Source organism: Eschrichtius robustus, chromosome 21, assembly GCF_028021215.1.
Source record: "Eschrichtius robustus isolate mEscRob2 chromosome 21, mEscRob2.pri, whole genome shotgun sequence".
NCBI lineage: Eukaryota > Metazoa > Chordata > Mammalia > Artiodactyla > Eschrichtiidae > Eschrichtius > Eschrichtius robustus.
In genome coordinates, this window is record NC_090844.1 from 6219080 (window position 1) to 6241804 (window position 22725).

Here is a 22725-nt window from a genome sequence, read left to right on the forward strand (position 1 = left end):
ATCGAAGTGGAATGTGGAATTGCTGTTGCCTGATGAAGGAGAGGACAGAAGTCCATGTATCGTCAGGAGTTGTAAGAAATTTATTGGAAAAAAGGGAAGGCAACGCCCTCTTCCCCATCAGTGGGTGTCTACAGGCCTAATGGTGCAGACATGATGAAAGGCAGGGACAGTGGTCGTAGAGGATGCTTTTCTAAGTGACATGTAAATAGACCACGTGATTGTGCTGGAGTGAAGAATGGTCACCCGGGAACCCTACTATTAGGCCTGCAGAGTGAAATAGGAATAGCTTTATGGTCCTAGCGAAGGTCCTCAGATGCTGAGGTTAACCAACCCACAACCCACTGCCCCCGGCCCAGGGAGGAGAAAGGGCAGCGGTTCTGGCCTCTGCAGATGGGCAGGCAGCTGAGACCGCTGAATCAGGGGTGAACTTCCGCTGGGACAGAGGGAGGCCTGAAGCTGTGTCATCTCGTCATCAGGTGTCCTTAGTCTCATGTGGACCCCCTGCATCCCTCATGTGTAGATCTGGTGATGAAACAAAGTGGCAGTGAGACAGCTGACAACCTGGTCGGCATCCCCCAGTCCCATCCTGGACAGGCTTTGCGGCCCAGCCTGTCTGCCCTTCTGACCTTCATACTTTCTGAACCTCTTCTAAAAGGAGACACAAGACTCATTTTGGTCTGAAGGACGTATGCCTCAAAAAAACCTTCTTTTATTCAAATAACAGTTACAAATACTTCACTTGACTTCTGGGTCCCCTCTGCCCATGCTCCAGCTCAGAGTCAACGGATGCAGCACTTGGCTTTTCCGCTGTAACAGGTGCCTTCAATCCTGTTGAAGAGGGGGCAGGGGGAGAAGTTGCAGGTCCCCCCTTTCTTGACACATTTGTAGTGGTCGGACCTCTGGCCGAGACCCGTAAGCAGATTAACACCTATGAGAAGGGAAAGAGAGCACTTCAGACTCCGGGCTTGCAGCCACAGGGACTTCAGAACACTCGGTGAAAGCAGAACAGACCACCCTTTGCAAAGCACGTCACAGGGGTTTCCCTTCCAAGAGCTTTGCACTCAGTTTACCTGTGAGGCTGCTCATGAAATAAGGCATCTAAAGAGACCCCTCCATCCGAGGTCTATGCCAGCTGTGGCCAAACAAAAGCCAGGGATGAACAGCAGGGTTCTGAGTGGGCTTTCTCCTGCCCAGGGAGCTTTGGTGTACAGGGAATTCACGTTAGTCCCCAAATAGGTATTCGACCACTTTGTACTGTTGCCATCCTCTGTTTCAGAAATGCAGAAGCATCTTTCTAATTCCAGGAGCATTCCCGAACTTTCCTTTTACTCCTGTGCTGTTTAGTTACATCATTCCCTCCAGCTTGAATCCCTGCCCACCCCCACCCCCACCTCCCCATCACCATGTCTGCTGCAATCTGTGATCCTTTAATGTCAGGTTAAAATTATAGCTACTCTAGGGCTTCCCTGGTGGCGCGGTGGTTGAGAATCTGCCTGCCAATGCAGGGGACACGGGTTCGAGCCCTGGTCTGGGAAGATCCCACATGCCGCGGAGCAACTGGGCCCGTGAGCCACAACTACTGAGCCTGCGCGTCTGGAGCCTGTGCTCCGCAACAAGAGAGGCCGCGACAGTGAGAGGCCCGCGCACCGCGATGAAGAGTGGCCCCCGCTCGCCGCAACTGGAGAAAGCCCTCGCACAGAAACGAAGACCCAACACAGCCAAAAATAAATAAAGTAATAAATAAATTAAAAAAAAAAAAAGATTGAGCCCTTAAGAAGTAAGACAGGTGTAGCGGAAGAAAAAATTTTAAAAAAAAATTATAGCTACTCTATAAAGCTTTCATCATTTTCCCAGTTGGAATTTATTTTGTCTTCCTCCCCGTCACAGAATCTCATAATTTGAAGACCTCTAGACTCGTCTTCCTCTGTATCCAACAGAAAAAGCTGCCCTCTGATACCCCTGGCAAGCGGCTATGTAGCCATTGTTTTGTGTCTCTCTGTTGGCAGGTGTTATGGCCTGAAACCCCCCCCAATGTCCCTGCCCCCCCAAATCATAGTTGAAGCCCTAAGCCCCTGAGGACCTCAGAATGTGACTGTATTTGGAGATGGGGCCTTTAAAGAGCTGATTGCGGTTAAATGAGGTATATGGGTGATCACTAATCAAAAGTGTCCTTATAAGAAGAGGAAATTTGGACACACAAAGGGACACGAGTGATGTGTGAGCACAAAAGGAAAGGCCATGTGAGGACAGAAGGCGGCCCTCTGTCAGCCGAGGAGAGAGGCGTCGGGAGAAACCAAACCAACACCTTGATCTTGAACTTCTACCATCCAGAACTATGAGAAAAAAGCGTCTGTTGTTTAAGCCGTCCACACTAGAGCAGACCTAGGTGACCAATGCAGCAGGCCATTGTCACCCTAGGAGACAGGCATTGTAATCTCTGCCTGCTGGACACTTGGTGTTCATACTGATGGAAATTGTCCTCTCAGTAACTTCCAGCTAGTGGTGTTTTCCTGCTTTATACAGGCAAGTCTAATCACTCTTTCAGAAGGCTGTCCCATTTTCAGTCATTCTACTGCCTTAAAAGTCTTCTTTTTCTCATTTTTCTCAGTGTCTAGTTTCCAGACACTTCACAACCCTGTTCATCCTCCTCTGGATGTGTTCAGTTCATGGATAGACTTCCTTAAGTTTGAGGCCCGGAATAAACACAAAATACCTTAGATGTGTCCCATCTACCAAGAGCAAAAGAGGCTTCATCTCATTTTGTTCACTACAGAGCTGTGCTGTGCAATGTGGTGGCCACCAGCTGCGTGTGGTGATTTATATTTTAATTAATCGAAACTACATCACCCACATTGCGAGTGCTTGATGGCCACATGTGGCTAGTGGTTACTGCATTGGACCATGCAGCGGTAGAATATTTCCATCATCACAGAACATCTCATTGGACTGTGTTGCCATGGAGATGGAAGGGCATTGAGAGACATGCTGGTCCCACTGTCCCAGGGAAGCATCTTAGGCCAAGGCCACTCAGTTGCTCACACAAAACACAGTCTCCTGATCTCCAGCCTGTATTCTTTCTATACATTGTATTGCTGTTCAAGATTGTTCCAGGTTTTAAAAGCCTCACCATGGGGCTTCCCTGGTGGCGCAGTGGTTGAGAATCTGCCTGCCAATGCAGAGGACACAGGTTCGAGCCCTGGTCTGGGAAGATCCCACATGCCGCGGAGCAACTAGGCCCATGAGCCACAATTGCTGAGCCTGCGCGTCTGGAGCCTGTGCCCCGCAACGGGAGGGGCCGCGACAGTGAAAGGCCCGCGCACCGCGATGAAGAGTGGCCCCCGCTTGCCGCAACTGGAGAAGGCCCTCGCACAGAAACGAAGACCCAACCCAGCCATAAATAAATAAATAATTAATTAATTAAAAAAAAAATAATAAAAGCCTCACCACAATATCGACCTCCAGTAAGATCATAGTCAACTAGACTCTCTAAATCTCCAGTTCCAGCTTTTTTCGCTCTTCATTGGAAGATGTCAGAGCTGGAAAGATACTCAGTCCAACCCCTGCTGCAAGATTGAATCCCTCCTTCAGTACGTCCTCCAAGTGATCGTTATTAGGAAGATGGATCAAGCTAATAAATGTGAAAGTCCTTTGAGATCAGAAGGTCTACACATTCTTCTTGTTGTTGGGGTGTGTGTGTGTGTGTGTGTGTGTGTGTGTATTTATACCAACATTTAAATATATGTATATTTAATGTTATATTTACCCTTCCTTTTGTTGGGTAAACAGAGGAGACCCTAATACAACGAACTGTGGCTTTTTAGAGCCCAGATGGACCTCAGAGCTCAACTACTTCAACCTCTCTGTGATTCTCTCCCTAGATGAAGAAGCTGAGGTCTGGCGATGCCCCCCAGGGCATGCCGTTGGCCACAGGCAGAGCCAGGACCAGAGGTAGTACCATGACCCCCACCAGTTCTCACTCCACCTCTCTGCTAGTGAATTATGGTGTCACCACACTCAGCAGGAACTCATTTCTGGCATTATCTTTGAGGATCTAGTACATTATAGGACCCAGAAGAAATAGCAACATATTTAATGTCAGGGTACTTTGGTTACATTCCTTGTTCTAGAATGAATTTGTGTGATTTTTAGCAAAGCACTCAAACTTTCTGAGCCCCAGCTTCTCAAATTGAAAATTGAGGAGACTAGATTATGTGATCTCATCCATTTCTAAGATTCTGAAGCTGGTCATCTTTCCTTTGGTGGGGAACTAACACGTTTATGGTTGCATTTAATCCTCCAAGGAATGTATCACTTTTTCCTAACTTACAGACAGGGAAACTGAGGCCCAGGGAGACTAAATGTTCCCATAATCTAATCAGCCAATGATTATATTATCTTAATAGATGCAGAAAGATATTGGAAAAAAAAATCAACATTGATTCATGATAAAAAAAAAAAGCTCCTAGCAAATAAGAAACTGGAGGAAACTTCCCTAATCTGATAAAGAGTACCTACAGAAGCCTACAACATACAGTACACTTCATGGTCAAGTATTGAAAACATTCCATGAGATTGGCAATCAGACCAGCATAACTGCTGTTGTCATTACCATTCCACATTGTACTTGAAGTACTGGTCAGGGGGATAAGATAAAAAATAAAATGAAAGGTACAAGGGTTGGAAAGGAAGAAATAAAATTGTCTCTATTTGCAGACATTATGATTATATGTAGGCAATCCAAAAGGAATGAACAAGCAAATTTAGCAAATTTGCTGAGATCAACATACAAAAAAGAAAAAAGAAAAAAATGAATTTTACTTCTGTATATTAGCAACCAACAGAAAAAAGGAAATAAAATAAAAACATCATATAGAAGAGCATAAAATATGCCTAGTTATAAATCTAAGAAATTATGTGCAATACCTCTATCTATAAAGAATACAGTATTTTTTTGAATTTAAAGAGGCCCTAAATAAATAGAAATACTATGTTTAAGCATTGGAGGATTAATTATTTTTAAAATGTTAATTTTCCCCAAATTAAGCTGCAGATTTAACCCAATACCATAAAATCCCAAGAGATTCTTTCAGTGAAACTTGATGAGCTGATTCTAAAATATATATGGAAATTCCAAAGACCAAGAATAGCCAAGACACTCAGAGAAAAGAAGGCGGGAGAATTTGCTTTACTGGATTTTGAGACTAATTACAGAGCCACTGTAATTAGACAGTGTGGTGAGGATACAAGGGCAGACAAATACATAAGTAGGACAGCAGAAGGAGATACATGCATATATGGAGAGTTGAAGTAGAAAAACAGTGGCTCAGCAGAACAGTGGAGAAAAATGGTCTTCTCAGTGGTTGGTTCTGAGACAATTGGATATTCATAGTGGAAAAAAAAACCCCTTTACCCTTAGCTTGGACCATACATGCACACTAAAAACCACTGCCAGATGGTTATAAGCCTAAATGTAAAAGGAAAAACAGTAAGCCCCCAGAAAACAGCACTGAACACTTTCTTCGTGCCTTTGGGGTAAAAAAAGATTTCTTAAGGTACAAAAGCACTAACCCTAAAGGAAAAGATATGACACATTTAACCATATGAAAATAATGTGGAAAACCTCTGCTTAAGGAAAGTTTCCATTGAGAGAGTGAAAAATTAAGGCACAAGGTAGGAGAAGATATTTCTAATACTTACAACCAACAAAGAGCTTCTATGCAGAATATATAAAGAACTACTAGAAATCATTAAGAAAAGACAGATAATCTGATAGAAAATATGTGCAGAAGACAAATAGGTACTTCACAAAAGATATCCAAGTGGCCAGTAATTATACACAAAAGTACTCAACTTATTATTTATCAGGGAAATGCAAATTAAATCGCCAATGCTATGCCACTACCCTCACCAGACGGCTAAAATTTTTAAATGATTGACATTATCAAGTGTTGACATGGATATGGAAGAACAGGTACTTTCATTCATTGGCTGTAGGAGTATAAATTGATATATACGCTTTTGGAGAACAGTTTGGCATTCATAAAAATTCAGTAGTATAAGCATATGATACGACCCAGCAATGCCGCCACCTCTTGATACGTAGTCAGTTGAAACGTATGCACAAACCCAGCTATATTATTCAGCATGAATGTTAACATGGTAAAACTATAAGAAATATGGGAAGTTATGAGCATAAAAGTCAAGTGATGATCGCTTTTGGGGGAAGGAGGGATTTGTGACTGAGAAGCCTGGAGGAGAGCCTCTTAGGTGCTGGCCAAGTTCTAGTTCTTGACTCACATTGTGGTTACAGGAGTGCTTGTTTTATAATAATTCATTAAATTATACATTCGAGTTTTATGTACTTCTCTGGATACATGTTATATTTTACAATTAAAAATTTAAAAAATAAGAGTTGCTTTTGAAAAGGTCTTCTGTGTATTCCTAGCACTGTGGGCCTCCTGTGCTATGTGCAGCTTCCTACACCCTCTCCCATCACTGCCTTGGTCCGTTTCCGTCCACTCCCCGGGCATGCGAGCCCCTTGGATAACTCACAGCCCCGCTCTTCTCCTCCCCTTTCCCAAGAATGATAGTACTTCTCTAGACTTGCGCTTATTCTTATCTTGGTCCTTATTCAGCTGGTCTGAGAGATACAGTCCAGCACATCATGTGGCGGCCTCTGGAGCGCCATGAACCAGAGGAACATGGTAAAGAGGGAACTCGCTTATAGGTGAGAATGAAGGATGAGAAGGGGTGAAGGGAGCAGGCCTGTTAGGAAAGCAGGCTTGTTGTACCAGCTTCCATGCTTGCAGCGAAAAGAGAGACTCTCAAATACTACACAGTTATTAGGCCAATTATAGCTGGACTCTTAATAATCCCACCCAAGTGCAACTACACCACCAACTGTTTTTTAAGTCAACTGTAATAATAGGTGTTGGCTGAATGAAGGGCTATTGTGATTAAGTTAGCAGGAAATTAACTAGAAAATAAGTACCAATGGGTCAGTCCCAGAAGAAAATGAGAGGGAGAAAGTTCATGGCCGTGAACACAGGAGAGGCTTGGCTGTTACGGAGTCATCAGGAAATAAATCTGCCTGAGGGGCATGGACAGCTGTCCGTGCTGCCGAGATGGGACGTAGCCTGTGCGGGTCAGATGGTGGAGGTTCAAGGAAAAGGGCAGGTGAAAAAGGCTATAGAGAAGAAGATACACTGGAAACATAGGGGGATCTTTGCACTTTACATAAATGAGCCACGAAAATAAAATTTCTTAAAGAAATCTTTAAGAAATTAACGAATCTCTCTTTCAGAGAGACAGGAGGGGGGGGCTCTGACACGGGGAGTGTGGTGCTCAGGCCACGGGCAGTGGACCCTGTCCCCCGGCCCTCTCCTCTGAAGTTGGATTGACAGTATACAGTTGGAGGTGCAAGTGAAGTTTTGGAACAACGTCAGAAGGGAAAATGGGGGAGCTTTTGACTAAAATATAAATTTCTTGTACTAAAAGACCACCAGGCTAAAGCGGAGTGAAGTGCCGAAACGACAAGGGTTTTGGAGAAGAAGAGGCCTGAGCTCCACCCCTGCCGGGACCCCTAGCCCCTGCCCTGGAGGACCGCACTGCACAAGCAGCAGAAAAGCACAGGCATGGAGAAAGTCAGGAGCCAGAGCAGGGTTGACGGGACCCACGGATCTGAGATGTGAGGGGAGCAGACGCAGACACAGATCTGCAGGAGCCAGAGCCCAATCCCGATTTTCCAGTGCTGGCCGTGGAGTCCCACACCTGTGGGGATGCAGAAAGGGACTTGTCCGTGGGAAGCGACGTGAGACCGGTCGTCTCGGAACGTGGGCCTGGGCAAGTCAGCTGGGCCCTTTCCCGAGTCAGGACAAGGTGGCTGGTTGGCAGTGTGCCAGGGGAAGGGCTGCCCGCGAGTGAGTGGGTTCCCTCCCATTGGGGACGTTAAGATAGAGGCTGCTTTGCACGAGTGAGTGGGTTCCCTCCCATTGGGGACTTTAAGATAGAGGCTGCTTTGTCCACTTAGGAGAGGTGCTGGTGGCTCAGGCGGTCAGTGGAGGCCAGAGAGGGTCGGACTTCACCTCTGTGGATCTTTTCAAGCTCTCTGGGGAAGAAGTCAAATATATACAAGCCACTCCTGCAAAACAAATAACAGAACTGCAAACCAAATGAAAATTCAGGGGCCCCCTTCCACAGACGGGTCACCCATGAACGTCCCTGTTCCTAGAAATGCTTGCTGGCCACTGGTAACCAGTGCCTCCTATTAAGTTCATGAAAGCTTTAAGTCACTTCCATCTAGATTATCCTTAGGATGAATCGATTTGCTAGTGACATATCCAGAGGTCTTTGGGAGGTGTGGGAAAAGAATATAGGAGTTCGAGTCAGAGCTGAATTCGAGTCCTTGGTATTCGCGGGCTGAGTCTTTGAAAAGTCAGCCTCTCTGAGATTCCCTGCAAAAACCACCTCTAACGTGGGGATAAGAGTCGTCCCTGCATGACGGATGCAGATGCTGGGGACACTTAGATGTTTTCGGAGTTGCTCGTGGCACTATGAAGTGCCATAGCCAGTGCCGTGTGACCGGCGTTTCTGAGGATGACTCTTTCCCCCGCATTGCTAATCGGGTGCCTCTGTCAGGTCTGCGTCGTCGTAGGAGTCAGGGGCTTGTGTCTGAGGCACCGGGGAGCGTGTTTTTCCGGACGGGACCCGATGCCATAGCAGGCACAGTCCTGGTGCTGCTGCCAGAGTTCTGAGAGGTGGAAGGTATTCGGGCCAGCAGGTCAGGGTGAGGCTTAGAGTAGACGCTCAGGTGTGAGCAAGGCCAGGTGGAGAGCCAGGGTCACAGGACGTTGGGCTGGGACTTGTTTTGCCTCATCCGTCACTTGAAAGGTGAGGAAACAGAGGCCCAGACTCCCGGGAATGCACGTGGTATCCGTGTCCGGAGGGAAGGGAAAGAAGGGGACTGAGGATTGGGCCGTGACTCTATCAGCGGCATTAATTTTGGTTAACTTGCTGAGCACCCTGGCAAAAGCGCCGCTGTGGGCCCTGTTTACAGGAAGAACGTCCTCGCTCTCCCCTTGTATCTGCTTTCCTCTCCTCTGATCGACCTCCACGTGGCAGCAAACCAGTCTCTTTTTTTTTTTTTTTAATTTATTTATTTGTTTATTTTTGGCTGCGTTGGGTCTTCGTTGCTGTGCACGGGCTTTCTCTAGTTGCGGCGAGCGGGGGCTACTCTTCGTTGCTGTGCACAGGCTTCTCACTGCGGTGGCTTCTCTTGTTGTGGAGCACGGGCTCTGGGCACACGGGCTCAGTAGCTGTGGCATGCAGGCTCAGTAGTTGTGGCTCGCGGGCTCAGCAGTTGTGGCTCATGGGTGGGCTCTAGAGTGCAGGCTCAGTAGTTGTGGCGCACGGGCTTAGTTGCTTTGCGGCATGTGGGATCTTCCCAGACCAGGGCTCGAACCTGTGTCCCCTGCGTTGGCAGGCGGATTGTTAACCACTGCGCCACCAGGGAAGCCCAGCAAACCGGTCTCTTAAAGAAGCCGCTTCTGATTCTGTCACTTGCGGGTTTATAACCCCCTGGGGCTCACTCGCACCCAGATGCGTTTCCTGCTGCCTCAGGCCTCGCTGGATCTGCCCCCGCATCACCGTCCCGGCTCCTCTCTGCGGCCTGGCACGCCCTGTGCCTCGAGCGGCCTGCAGTGTTGCAGCTGAGGGCCTGTGAGTCCCTGCTCTGCTACCAGCCATGTGACTCCATTACTGTTATTTACCCAGGAAGCGGGGATAATGATTCTTCCTCCCCCACGGGGGCACTGGGAGGGCTAAGCTAAAAGCGAGAGCCATGGTTTTTTATTTCTCTTCATCTCTAGGCTTTCACACCAGCTATCCTTTCCGTCTGGTTTGTCCTTGACTTCTCTCCTTTCACTGGTTTAGTTAATTCAGGGCTGCAAATCCAGCTGCCCATGGCAGCCAGGCGGGTAACACAAATCTGTGAAGTGGGCTGAAGTGAGGCATTAGGGACTGGTGGGGTCTGCAGTGACATGGGGAGGGAGTCCCATCTGGAGGCACAGCCGCTGTTTAGTTGCAGCTCACTGTTGCCAGGTAGGAATGTTGCCACATCTTTTGTGTTTTTAAGAGAAGATAACATGTACACACTGCTGTATTTAAACTGGACAACCAACAAGGACCTACTGTGTAGTACAGGGAACTCTGCTCAATATTATGTAACAACCTAAATGGGGAAAGAATTTGAAAAAGAATAGATACATGTATATGTATAACTGAATCACCTTGCTGTACACCTAAAACTAACACAATATTGTTAATCAACTATATTCCAATATAAAATAAAAAGTTTTAAAACTTTTTTAAATTAAAAAAAAAGAGAAGATAAAAATCAGATTTTTATTTTTGGTGGCATATCCTGACTTTTAAATGTTGGGGGGAAATTAAAAGAAATATTTTTTTGAAAATATCAGGAACACCAAAATGACTTCCAATTTTCCATCACTTAGCTTCCTCAAGAAAGCCTTCCTGGCTCCTCAAGACCAGGTCAGCTCTCACTGTCATGTGTTCTCCTAGCATCCTGCACTTAACAGCATTTCACAACACGGTAGCCATTAGTTAAGTAATTATGTAATCAGTTTTCTTGTCCCGCTCTGTTTCTGGAATGTGTAGAGATGAGACCCAGGGCTGTGTTTCCTGGCGCATCCCCTGTTCCCGGGCAACACCTGCCCACAGCAGCTCTTAACCAAACACTCCTTGAATCAGTGAGGGAACAGCGTCAACCTGTCTTGATTTCTGAACACCTCGGCTGGGGTCCCATCCAGCTGATGCAGGGACCTGGGTCGCCTTGTCATTGTGACATCATTCTGCATTCACAGAAAGACCATTTGAATAAGATAAAAGTGGGCAACCCTTTTTTTTTCTTTTCTGACAGAGATGAAAACTGCTAAAGAGAACGTCAAGTCTTAGGATCTCCTGCAGTGACCACAGAACACTGGTTCCCCCGGGTCACGTGGGCCTCGATTTCCCCACCTGTGAAATGACCCGGTCTAAGGGCTCTTCCAGAAAAGGAGTGAACTGACCCGCGCGGGGGCTCGGGGTTGCTGAGCAGCCCCCGCTCCCTCCCTGCAGCAACCCCACAACTGTGCGTCCATCTGGGCGGCCCACGGGCAGGGCGGGTACGGCAGGGGCAGCTGCAGCAGCTGTAACAACCACTGCACAGCAGTGAGGACGCAATGACCAGAACCGCAACCGGTGCCTGAGGGTAAGCAGAGAGGAGGTGAGAGCTGCCTGCACTGTGGCCCGGGGGACACAGGCTGGGGACACCTGTGTGTTCCAACACGGAAGACACTTGGGGCTCCTCCTCCCCATCCGGATAACACACCCAGACAGCACGCCATCCCCCAGAAGACACCTGGGGCTCCCCCTCCCCATCCGGATAACAACACCCAGACAGCACGACATCCCCCAGAAGACACCTGGGGCTCCCCCTCTCCATCCGGATAACACACCCAGACAGCACGCCATCCCCCAGAAGACACCTGGGGCTCCCCCTCCCCATCCGGATAACAACACCCAGACAGCACGACATCCCCCAGAAGACACCTGGGGCTCCCCCTCCCCATCCGGATAACAACACCCAGACAGCACGACATCCCCCAGAAGACACCTGGGGCTCCCCCTCCCCATCCGGATAACACACCCAGACAGCAGGACATCCCCCAGAAGACACTTTTGCCGAGTTGCCCTTGCCTGTGGCCCTCTTTTAAGATGCAAACGTCTTGGGACAGCAGAGGCACTGCAGAGGTGGTGCTTGCCCTGCAAGGACCTCGGCTGCTTGTGGCCTCCCAGCTGCAGCTGGGAGGTGGAGGGTGGGCGCTTCTCTTGCCCTTCTAGAAGGTGAGCCGGTGTCAGCAACTGGTCCTGAGGGTCCCGGTCCCCATCCTGAGAATCCATTCGCTGATGTTCTGTCCAGACAGGGCCTGCCTGTCGTCAGAGGACAGTGTCTTTAGCTAAGCCTGCATGCGCTAAGTGCTCCACAGTGTTAGCTGATAGCTCTGTAATGAGCGATTAGTAAGTTTAGCCGCTCCCGCATACCCTTGGAAACACTTTCATTTTCTATACTTTGGATGAGATGCTCATAATCATATTTTGACGTCATAGACTGAAAAGAACTCTTCACGTTAACAGAGTGACTTTCAAACATTTTGAGTGTGATCTGAGCTGCAGTAGGAGATTTTGCACAGCTGCTCAGTACAGACACACATGCAATGAGATGAGTGTGATAAAACAGCAGAGACGCTGACAGCGTGGCATGCACTGGTATTGTCTGTTCTTTTGAGAAAACAAGGTTGCAACTCACTAAATTAATTTCTCCACCTCTCTTATGCGTTCCACCTGGAAACCTTAAAACTCTGCATTGGAATATTTCTGAACCCAGTTGTCCGAGGGGAACACTGAGGCACCCCTGGAGCAAATTAGGCACGTCTGCACACTAAGGTGATGGCCTGGAGAAAAGCACTAGTGGGTCTTCCAGAGAATTCCAGAGCTCTAACACTTTTAGAGCCACCTGCCACAGCGCGCTCAATTTGCAGGTGCGGAGACTAAAACCCAGAATGTGTGACTTGCTCAAGATCACTCAGTGAGTGAGCGACGGGGCTGGGATAAAACGTATCCCCAATTCTGCCAGAAGAGTCTCACCTTCTCTTAACGTCAGGGGCACTGCTGCCTTGACCCAGGGGAGCTGGGCCCGACACAGAGCTCCCCTGCTCTGCACTGGGGAATGGCCCACCCTGGAGGATGTGAACGGATTTCTCAAGGAAGGTGGATCTCTGACTGCCTGCGTGCAGGTGAGTCAAGGATTCCAGCTGAGCTGGTCTTGTGGGCAGGGCGGGAGGCATCTGCTTGCAGCAGGGCACCTGGGAGAGCCCACCCCGGAACCTGGAGAGAGATGGGGTGGCAGCCTGCGCCTCTCGGCTGGCTGGGACCCTGACCTCTCAGTGTGAGGAGCCATTCTGCAGACGGAGTAGGTGATCCCCTTCCCCGTAGGATACTTTCAGGATGCCCGAGCCAAAGACAGGGCTGGGAGGTGCTGGGAGCTGCCCGGCGCTGGCCTCACATCCCTGCCAAGGGCAGAGGGAAGGGAGCCCTAAGCGACAGACGGAGAGACGGGAGTCTGGCCCTCCTGCAGCTCGGCTGCCCTCAGGCGCCAGGGAGAATCAGCCCGGGGGTGCTCCAGGCAGGCACGCTTGCTCCCAGCGGCCGGGGTGGCCCAGACCCTGCAGGCTCGGTAGGCTTCTGCCCCCAGCAGGCCGCTCAGCCTCGGGGATGCCTTCCTGCTGCTCCGTCCTGGGGACACAGAGGCCGCTGTCCTTAGACTCAGCCCCGAGTCCCAGCCCCGGGGCGGGCACTGCAGCAGGTCCCCAGCTCACCTGTGGCCAGCTGCGAAAAGAGGAGGCCGAGAGTCAGCAGTAGCAGGTAGAGGACCCTCATGGTGGCGGCAGGTGGCCCGGATCCCCGGGGAGGGCAGAGGCTCCTCGGAGACGGAGCTGTCAGAGGCTTCCAGCGGCTGCAGTGTCACTGTATTTATAGGGCTAGAGGATTGCACAATCGCACAGACCGATCTGAAGGGTGGTGTCGCAATCCCCAGAGTGAAATTCTAAGAAATAACCCTTCGCGGCAAGCCCTGAGTCAGCCGGGAGTCACGTGGACACACTTCTCTCTGGCTGGCTGCAGCTGGACCCAGCTCTCGGCCTGCAGGCGTGGAGGCAGGCCTCCGGTTCTGTCTGGAGTCTCAGCTGGGCGGTCCAGCTGGCGTTCCCAGAGCAGGAGCTCCTGCTAGAACCCCTCTCGCCGGGATGGCTCGGGGAGCCCCGCAAGGCGGCCCCGGGGAGGCACTGAGCCTGCTGGCTGCCGGCTGCCGTCCGGAGTCAGGCCCTTCAGCTGACGAGACCCCAGACCTCACCCTCTTCCCTTATAAAAGCCGAGCCTGTCCTTTTAACCTTTAGCGATGGAATTTTCATCAGGCCCAAGGTTGACTAATACTAGCCGTTTGAGCTTCTGGTTTTTTTTTTAATTAAGATATCTCTGAAATCCTTTTTACTCTATGGGCCTCTTTTATCACTGAATTTTTTTTTTTTATTTTTATCAAGACAATTTTTTTAGAGCAGTTTTAAGTGCACAGCAAAATTGAGGGCAAGGTACAGAGAGGTCCCATACACCCCCCACCCCGTCCACACACAGACTCCCCCGCTATCTACAGCCCTCACCAGACGGTACATGCGTCACAGCAGTGAACCTCCACTGACACGTCATTGTCACCCAAAGTCTGGAGTTGACATTCGGGCTCACTCTTGGTGTTATACATCCTATGGGTTTGGACAGATGCATAGTGACATGTAGCCATCAGTATAGCATCGTACAGAATAGCTCCGCTGGCCTAAAAATCCTCTGTGCTGTCTGTTCATTCCTCCCCTCTGTGCTCAACTGCTGACAACCACTGGTCCTTTTACTGTCTCTACTGTTTTGCCTTTTCCAGAACATCATATAGTTGGAATCACACAGTATGTAGCCTTTTCAGATTGGCTTCCTTCACATAAAAATATGCACTTAAGTTTCCTCAAGGTCTCTTCATGGCTTGATAACTCATTTCTTTTAATATACCACTGTAGATGTAATATAGTTTCTTTATCAAGTCACCTACTTAGGGACATCTTGGTGGCTTCCAAGTTTGGGCAGTTATGAATACAGCTGCTATAAACATTTGTGTGCACGTTTTCGTCTGGGCATAAGTTTTCAGTTCCTTTGGATAAATACCAAGGAGTGCGATGGCTAGATCATGTGGTAGGAGTATGTTTAGTTTTGTAAGAAACTGTCTGTCTTTCCGAGCGGCTGGACCATTGTGCACTCTCACCAGCAGTGAACGAGCGTTCCCGTTGCTCCACATCCTCACTGGCATTTGGTGCTGTCAGTGGTCTGTACCTTGGCCATTCAAAAAGATGTGTAGTGGTATCTCACTGTTCTAATCTGCATTTCCCTGATGACGTATGAAATGGAACATCTTTTCATATCCAGCCTTTCTTTTTCCCAAGAAATGTGTTTCCAGGAAGCTTTCAACTGTGGCTTCCCAGAAGGTGAATCCCTAATGTGGGCCCTTGGAGTCAGGAGGCCTGGGGTCCAGACTGGGCTGAGTCTCGCTGAGCTGCCTGGATTGAAACTTATTCTTTCAACTGTCAAACTGGGATGCTGTGTTAGCTAATCTCTAAGCAGCTCTCAAGTTCTCATCATCTCTAAAGATTTTAAAAATATTTTATTTATCGTTAATTTTCATTGTAATTCTGTCGGCAACTTTCCTAATGTCTCTGTCAGGGTGCTTATTTGCAGGCACGAGAAGCAGCTCTGGCTGACTGAGCAAGACAGGAAGTTTGTGAAGAGGATATGGGGTAGCTCACAGCATCACTGGGTGCCTGAAGAACCTGGCTTATAAGCTCTGCTTCTGGAAACAGTGTCCAACCTCCTCCAAGGGACTGGTCCGAGGAGGGCCCTGTGCTGTGGCCACTGCGCGTGAGACACAGGAGCTTGACTTTGCGGCTGCCGCTGCCGCGAGCAGAGCGCCATCTGTACCACAACGCCACGTGCCTTGCAGACACTTCCACTGCACCCCTACCAATGAGAGACAGAGACAGAGGGAGCGAGGGAGGCTGGGGGGAGAGAAACAGAGAGAGACAGAGAAAGAAAGAAAAGGAAAGAGAAAAAGAGAGATCAAGGCAGAGAGAAATAGAGAAAATTAGAGGGAAATAAAAAGAGAGAGAAATAACAAGAGATAACAAAGACAGAGGCAGAGAAATAAAATGAGAGAAATAAAGAAATAGAGAAGAAGCACACGTACAGAGACAGAGAGAAGGAAGCAGAGGAGCAGGTCTCCTCTTCCCCACCCTTCTCACCTTGAGCCCCACCTTTGATCCCACTGTGCCACCTGCCTGGGTCTGAGTCCCACTTGCCGGGTCTGGTTGGCAGAACCTTGGTCATAGGACCATAGGACCAAGAGAGCCTGGGAAAGCAAGAATGTGGCATATTCAGCATCTTCAGAGGGTCGTTTCAGCCTCCCGCTAAGCTCCGACAGTGAAGAATTCCCCAAACTCAAAAGGGGTGAAGAAGTCGCGTGGACAAAAGAAATGCAAGAGTTCATCACATTCAAACTCATTCATTCTTTCATTCACTGATTCAAGTGTATGTATTCGGTTCCCCTTACATACCAGGCGATCTTTAGGGGCTTGGGGTGCAGTGAGGAACAAGCTTTCTAGTGGTTTCCTGCAAAAGTCTAGTTGGGTAGACAAATGAGGGGACAGACGGTTGCCATGACACTTGATAGGTGCTCTGATGGGTGGCATGTGGGGACCACGGGCCAAGGCCAGTATCTGAGGTGGTGTATGTGAGTTTAAGCTTTTAGTGTCATTTGAACAGTTTTGGTTTTCTCCTTAAGCAGTAGGGAGGCCATGGAAGATCTGAATCAGAGGAAACACATGAACCAGTTGCTGGTTTAGAAACCGTCTCAGGGAAGTGTGGAAGTGGATGGAGAGGGGCAAGATTGGACTCGGCAAGACAAGGGAAGGGCTGGTGTAGGGTCTTAGCTAAGGTCGTGAAGGGGAGATGAAAGGACACATGGGTTCAAGGGACGTTAAGCAGCAAAAGTCCACCAGACACGGAAGGAGACAGAATGAGCGAGACTTCTGGCTCGGTGTAGGTAAAAGGTGATGTCACGGACCGATGCAGGATAAACAGGAAGAGGAAGTGGTTCGGGGAAACGATGGTGAGTTGCATATACGTTTGCACGGAAAGAGTGTCTCACATTGGGTTTCCCTAGAAGAAGAGTGCGAGCCACGAGTTTGCGTGAACGTGGAGAATTGGGAGACGTAAAGAATAAGGTGAGGGGAGAGACGGTGTGAAGAAGAGGAAGCAGATAAAAGTGTTTTATTAAGGCCACCATTGACTGCAGGAGCTGAATTCCACGGGGACTCTTGCAAACAGGGCAAAAGACAATCCCCAGAATCATCCAGGCCAGGGGGCGAGGGAACTGGAGTATTTGTACCCCCAATGCCTCTTATTCAGTGGTTAAAACTGCTCTTAGCGGGACGCTAATTCCTAGGTATCGTGACCCCAACATTCAGAAGGGTAAGGGACGAGTTGCCTGGGGCCGAGAGGCAGGGGCTGGCTTTTGGAAGGCAGTGATTTGTGTGGAGTCTGGGGGAACAGGGGCCCCAGAAGGGTCTGCTGCTACGAGATGCGCGGGTATCCGCATGGGGGTCTTTCTGGCATCACACCTATGGGCTTGGCTCTCTGCGGGCAGAGTCAGAAGGTACACCTGGCTTCCCAACTTATCAGCTTCTGTGGGTCGGTTGAAGCCCTGGTAGTGAATGAAATCCCTAGGAAAATAAAGTTTTTAAAAAATCCCAGAGAACACTGACTTTCGAGGAAGGAGGGAAGAAAACCATGGGCGAGGGGGTAGCAGTCAGGGGAGGGAACATCTTTAGAGGAGGGCGGGGCAATCTCTTCTCAGATGCAGAAAACTTCTCATGCGAAAAAGCGCATGCTTCTCTGTTTCCACTGCGGCTCCGGGTTTCTCCTTTACTGCTGGCACCTGAGGACTTCATCTCCACTCTTTCACTCTTGGTCCTGTCGTAACATTTGCTTTAGGTTATTTTCCGCAGTCCTTCTATGCGGTTAGGACGGCGTGTCCGGGTGGCAGGTCTGCGTGGCTGCGTCCCCGTGTCCACCAGCGGCCGGAGGCTCCGGCGGCCGGGTCCAAAGTGCATGTGACGAGGGCACGCTGCTCCCGGGAGCCTGAGGTCAGGGGAGGGGCCGCCCAGCGCCGGCGCTCCGCCCAAGCTGCAAAGGAGCAACAAGAAAAGCGAACGTTCCGTGTACTTGAAGGGGATGAGACGTCTCAGCCGCGGAATAAGGCGGAAACCTGGGCCCCTGGCTGTGTATCTGGGGGTGTGCTGGGGGCGGGGCGTGTGGTCGAGGCGTGTGGCCGAATGGGGGTGCAGGAGGCTGGGTGAAAGGGCCGGGGGGTGTGTACAGCACAGAGTCTGTGTTTGCACGCGAGCCTCTAACCTTCGGTCTCCCTTTTCCCATCAGCATCAGGAAGCTCCAGGCTTCCACGTTCGAGATTACGGTTCCTGGGGAGGCCCGGCCCTGCTCGTTTCCCTCCCTGCTGTTCTCTGTTCAGAGCCGGCTGGGCCTGGCACCCGCAGGCCGGGACAACCTCTTGGCTCGAGTTGCCCCATTTGTGAAATAGGGAGATTGAGACAGCGCCCCTCAGGTCAGAGCATCTGGCGCTTGTGGTGTTTACACAGATCGGTGGAGGGATTGGCAGTGACCTTGCGTTGCTACATTCTGTAGCGTCAGCTACGTTCTGACGGCTCACGGGAGCCAGGCCAGTCCACATGCCCTGTGTGAATGTTTAACTTGGATCTCTCCTTATCGGAGTTACACTTGGTTGCATGTCAACAATATTTATGACATAACAACATAACAACAACTCCTGAGCACGGCAGGAGTGAAGAACGTGCTTTGCTCTTGGGGGGCTGGTGCCTCCTGTGGGTGAGCCATGCTCTTGTCCCCTGCCATCTCCTCTGAGAAGCCCTCCCTGACCTCCGCCCCTTGTCCTAAAAGCGGCTGGTACTTCTGAGCTGCCCCATCGCACCTTCCTTCCCTGTCACGGTGACTGTCATGTCCTCTGCATGCTTGCTGTGAGGTTTGAGGGAGGGGCTGAGTGGGGACCCCCATCATCTCCACCCCCCAGGCTCTGGTGTCCGGCATAGATAACCACTCGCTGGAGGAAATGAATGAAACAAGTGCTGCTATGGACTGAAAGGTGTCCCCCCAAATTCCTGTGCTGAGGCCCTGTATTTGGAGACGGGGCCTTTAAGAGGGAAATTAAGGTTAAATGAAGTCACAAGGCCTGATCCCGTAGGATGGGTGGTCTTACAAGAAGGGAAGAGCACCATCTCTCTCTCTGCCACGTGAGCACACGGGGAGAAGGCAGCCTCCAGAACTGTGAGACATAAGCTTCTGTTGTTCAAGCACCCAGACTGTGTGTTTTGTTACAGCAGCCATAGCTGACTGATAGAAGTGTCCGCACTTTGGTTAACCCTTCGTTTCCTAGGACCTCACCCCTGGCAGCACCCCAACCTCCAGGCACCCGGATGATGTTCCCTTTATTTATTTATTTATTTAAATTTATTTGTTTATTTATTTATGGCTGTGTTGGGTCTTGGTTTCTGTGCGAGGGCTTTCTCTAGTTGTGGCAAGCGGGGGCCACTCTTCATCGCGGTGCACGGGCCTCTCACTATCGCGGCCTCTCTTGTTGAGGAGCACAGGCTCCAGACGCGCAGGCTCAGTAGTTGTGGCTCACGGGCCCAGTTGCTCCGTGGCATGTGGGATCTTCCCAGACCAGGGCTCGAACCCGTGTCCCCTGCATTGGCAGGCAGATTCTCAACCACTGCGCCACCAGGGAAGCCCCGATGTTCCCTTTCTAAAGGTCACAGCCCGCATTTGTTTGAATCCTAATAGCGTGAAAGGATTTCAATCTAAAATGGAACCAGCGGATATAAAATGGAAAAGCTCATGCATGTGCCCTCAGAAAAAGAAAACTTAAGGACTGAGAAACAGAGCTCCCGTAAATGCCCCGTTTACAGGAAAGTGACAATATTGGAGCAGGGACTTGGTCAAGGGCTGCCTCATATCAGCCTTGGAAAGTTTGCTTATGGTTTCTGGAGGTCTGAAAAAGAAATGACCTGGGTTGGGCTGAATTGAGCTTTGTTTGCCTGCCTGGACTGGTTTTGTCTGCTCAGGGGACTTTCAGGACTGGTCCCTTTTTTTAAAATTGTTTTTATTTTAATAGACGCTAACTGGACTCTCCCCTGTTTACATTTCCTGCCCATAAATACAGCCTGCTCCACAGCTTTAACCGACTCGCTTATGGCTTGCTACAGTTCACGTGTCCTGAAGTGCAATTCCTCTGCTATTCCCGAATAAACTCATCTTTTTGACAATTTTGAGCTTGCCTCCGTTTACCTCTTTTTGTGGGTCCATGATAGCTATTTTCATATTGTTCTACTGTGTCTGAAAACAGACTCAAGATCTCTGTTTACAGTTTGGGGCCACCTCTGAAGGGCCTGCATTCCTTACTGCTTCTGGGGCAAGGCGATCATCAACACACTTTACCGTAAAAGGCACGTGTCAGGTTCTTTTCAGGGAGAAACTTGAGACTTAAGCACATTTGTGTGGGGTAAAAGAAAAAGAAAATCTACGTGTGTGTGTGTGTGTGTGTGTGTGTGTGTGTGTGTGTGTGCGTGCACATTCACATATGTAAATGCAGGGGAAAAAGTCCAGAGCCCAAAAAGAAAATCACCAAATGTTACCAGTATTTGCTTCTGGGAAAGGGAAGGGTGTTTGGAGGGACAGGCGGGGAAGAAATCCTACCTGTATTCCCGCTGTACATTTTCATTCTGATTACTCCACTGATGGATGTCATGTTTTGTTTTGAGGCTGCATGTGGCCCAGAATTTCCAGCACTTCCCCTTGTTCTCTAGCTGGCACCTGACCTTGATTACAGCTGGCGGGGTCGTGTCCTTGGCTGGCTGGTCTCTAGGACACGTCTCGTTGCAGGCCGCGTGGCTGGCCGCTTCCCAGAGGCAGGAGCTGTTTGTGCCAGGTGTTGATCACACCTTTGGAGCATGAGACCTGGTCGGGGGTGGTGGGACAGGGGGATGATGGCAGCACCTGCCTTGGGCCCTACCTGCTGAAGATTGAACCAGACTCCATGGGGCTGAGCTGGTTTCAGGCCCAACTTGGGGACCCTTCTGGAGTCGGTCTCAGCTGTGGATGCTAGAGCTGGCTAGCCTAATGGGCAGAGCCTGACGGAGCCCCTCCCCAGGCCAGGTTCGCCGCGGGGCCTCCCAGCCTTGTGCCTGCAGCGAACCACGAGGGGTCACGAGGGGAGCCGGATCAGCCCCCCGAGTCAGACGGACTGGATTTCAGTTCTGTACCTCCACCTAGAGGCCGGCCCAACCGGACATGGCATTCAGCTGCCCTTCTGCTCCGCAGGAGAGGTAAGTAGACCCAAGACCAGAGGGTTGTGTGGCTTTAACACGTTTGTGCCTAGAAAGTAATTGACAGGCGGGAGGGTTTAGTAAGTGCTGTTCTTACAGCTCCTGTTTCTATTCTTTCTCACATTATGAAGCACCGTTATCCCCACTTGCCTGGACGACACACCTGGACGGGCAGAGATAAGAAACAGCTCATGGGTAGTCGGTTCTGGATCGAACCCAGAGCATCGGTGTAGCACAGCCGTCCTGACTGACCTCAGACCCCGGGCAGAAGCTGACTGTGCCGGGAGTGTTTTCTTGGAGGTCATCCCTGATGTTGGTTTTATTTACGAAAACAATACACAGGTGGCAAAAAGCTAAAACAACACTGACGTGTATCAACAGAAAATGAAAGTGGCCTGGAATTCTACCTCGCTTAGAAGGAAGGATGGCTAACAATTTGGTTTCTCTCAGTCCATGACATTGTCCTCTATACACACGGAGGTATCTCTCCACCAGGCCTCTATGCATACGTATCTATTTTAAAGGGAACATACTGTAATACAGGTCTGCAGCTTGCTTGATTTCCACTTTTCATTTGGACCTCTTTCTATATCATTGGATCAACTTCATTTTTATAACACATGTACGATATGTGTGAATTCCATGGACAGTGGAATACTTCTGGAAAATTTACTTATTTTTGAAAGATCTGGTAAGACATACATAAAGTTGCCCAATGTAGCCATTTTTAAATGTCCAGCTCAGGGCCCTTAAGTACATCCACACTGTAGTGCAAACGTCACCACAATCCATCTCCAGAACAGCTCATCCCTCCAAAGTGAAACTCTGTGCCCAGGAAACAGTAACTCCGCCTTCTCCTTGCCCTAGGCCTCAGGTAACCACCGTTCTACTTTCTGTCTCTGTGAATCTGGTTCCTCTGTGAGTACTCTAAGTACTTCATATGAGTGACTTCATATAAGTGGAATCATACAGTAGTTGTCCTTTTGTGACTGGCTTATTTCACTTAACGTAAATCTTCAAGGTTCACCCGTGTTGTAGCATGTGTCATAATTTCCCTCCTTTTGAAGGCTGAATAATATTTCGGAGCACTTTGAAGAAACACAGGATTGGTAGTCATTCTTTTTTGTTGAACGCATTTTTAAAAATTGCAGTATAGTTGATTTACAATGTCGTGTTAATTAACTGCTGTACAGCAAAGTGATTCAGTTGTGCATATATACGTTCTTTTTTTAAAGTAGTCTTCTCCTTTATGGTTTATCATAGGATATTGAGTATAGTTCTCTGGCAGTGAGTCTACAATCCAGAAAAATCTCTAATAAATGACCTCCTCTCTCTTCTCCACTCACACCCTCTTCCTCTGCTCAGTAGGGCAAACCTCAGGGATGGCGAAGTCGTGAATGGAGGCTCTTAACTCCCACCCCACCTGCCTAATAATCCTCCTGGGACGTGCTACAGTGCCTCTGACTTCTTTTCCAGAACTGAGTGTTGGACAGTGTCCCTCACTGGATATAAACACAATAAAGGTACCATTTAAGGTCATAACCTTGGGCTCCCCTCAGGCAGGGGCAGCCGTGCTCTGACACGTAGGACTGAGGGCATAGCCTGCTGG

General features: G+C 49.4%; 1 protein-coding gene and 1 long non-coding RNA gene across 2 annotated transcripts in view; one reads left to right on the plus strand and one right to left on the minus strand.

Moving 5' to 3' along the window:
• The window catches only part of LOC137756013 (uncharacterized), a 158864-nt gene that overhangs the window by 106013 nt on the left and 30126 nt on the right, over positions 1 to 22725 (plus strand). The window contains exon 2 of the long non-coding RNA XR_011072147.1: positions 10937 to 12851. This is a non-coding gene — a long non-coding RNA (uncharacterized lncRNA). The remainder of the gene's footprint in view (positions 1 to 10936; positions 12852 to 22725) is intronic.
• DEFB1 (defensin beta 1) lies at positions 671 to 13656 on the minus strand. Its single transcript, XM_068532197.1, has 2 exons — positions 13434 to 13656; positions 671 to 928 (listed from the first exon to the last, which is right to left on the minus strand). Exons 1-2 carry the CDS (start codon positions 13492 to 13494, stop codon positions 780 to 782), a joined length of 210 nt encoding a protein of 69 aa, XP_068388298.1. The 5' UTR covers positions 13495 to 13656; the 3' UTR covers positions 671 to 779.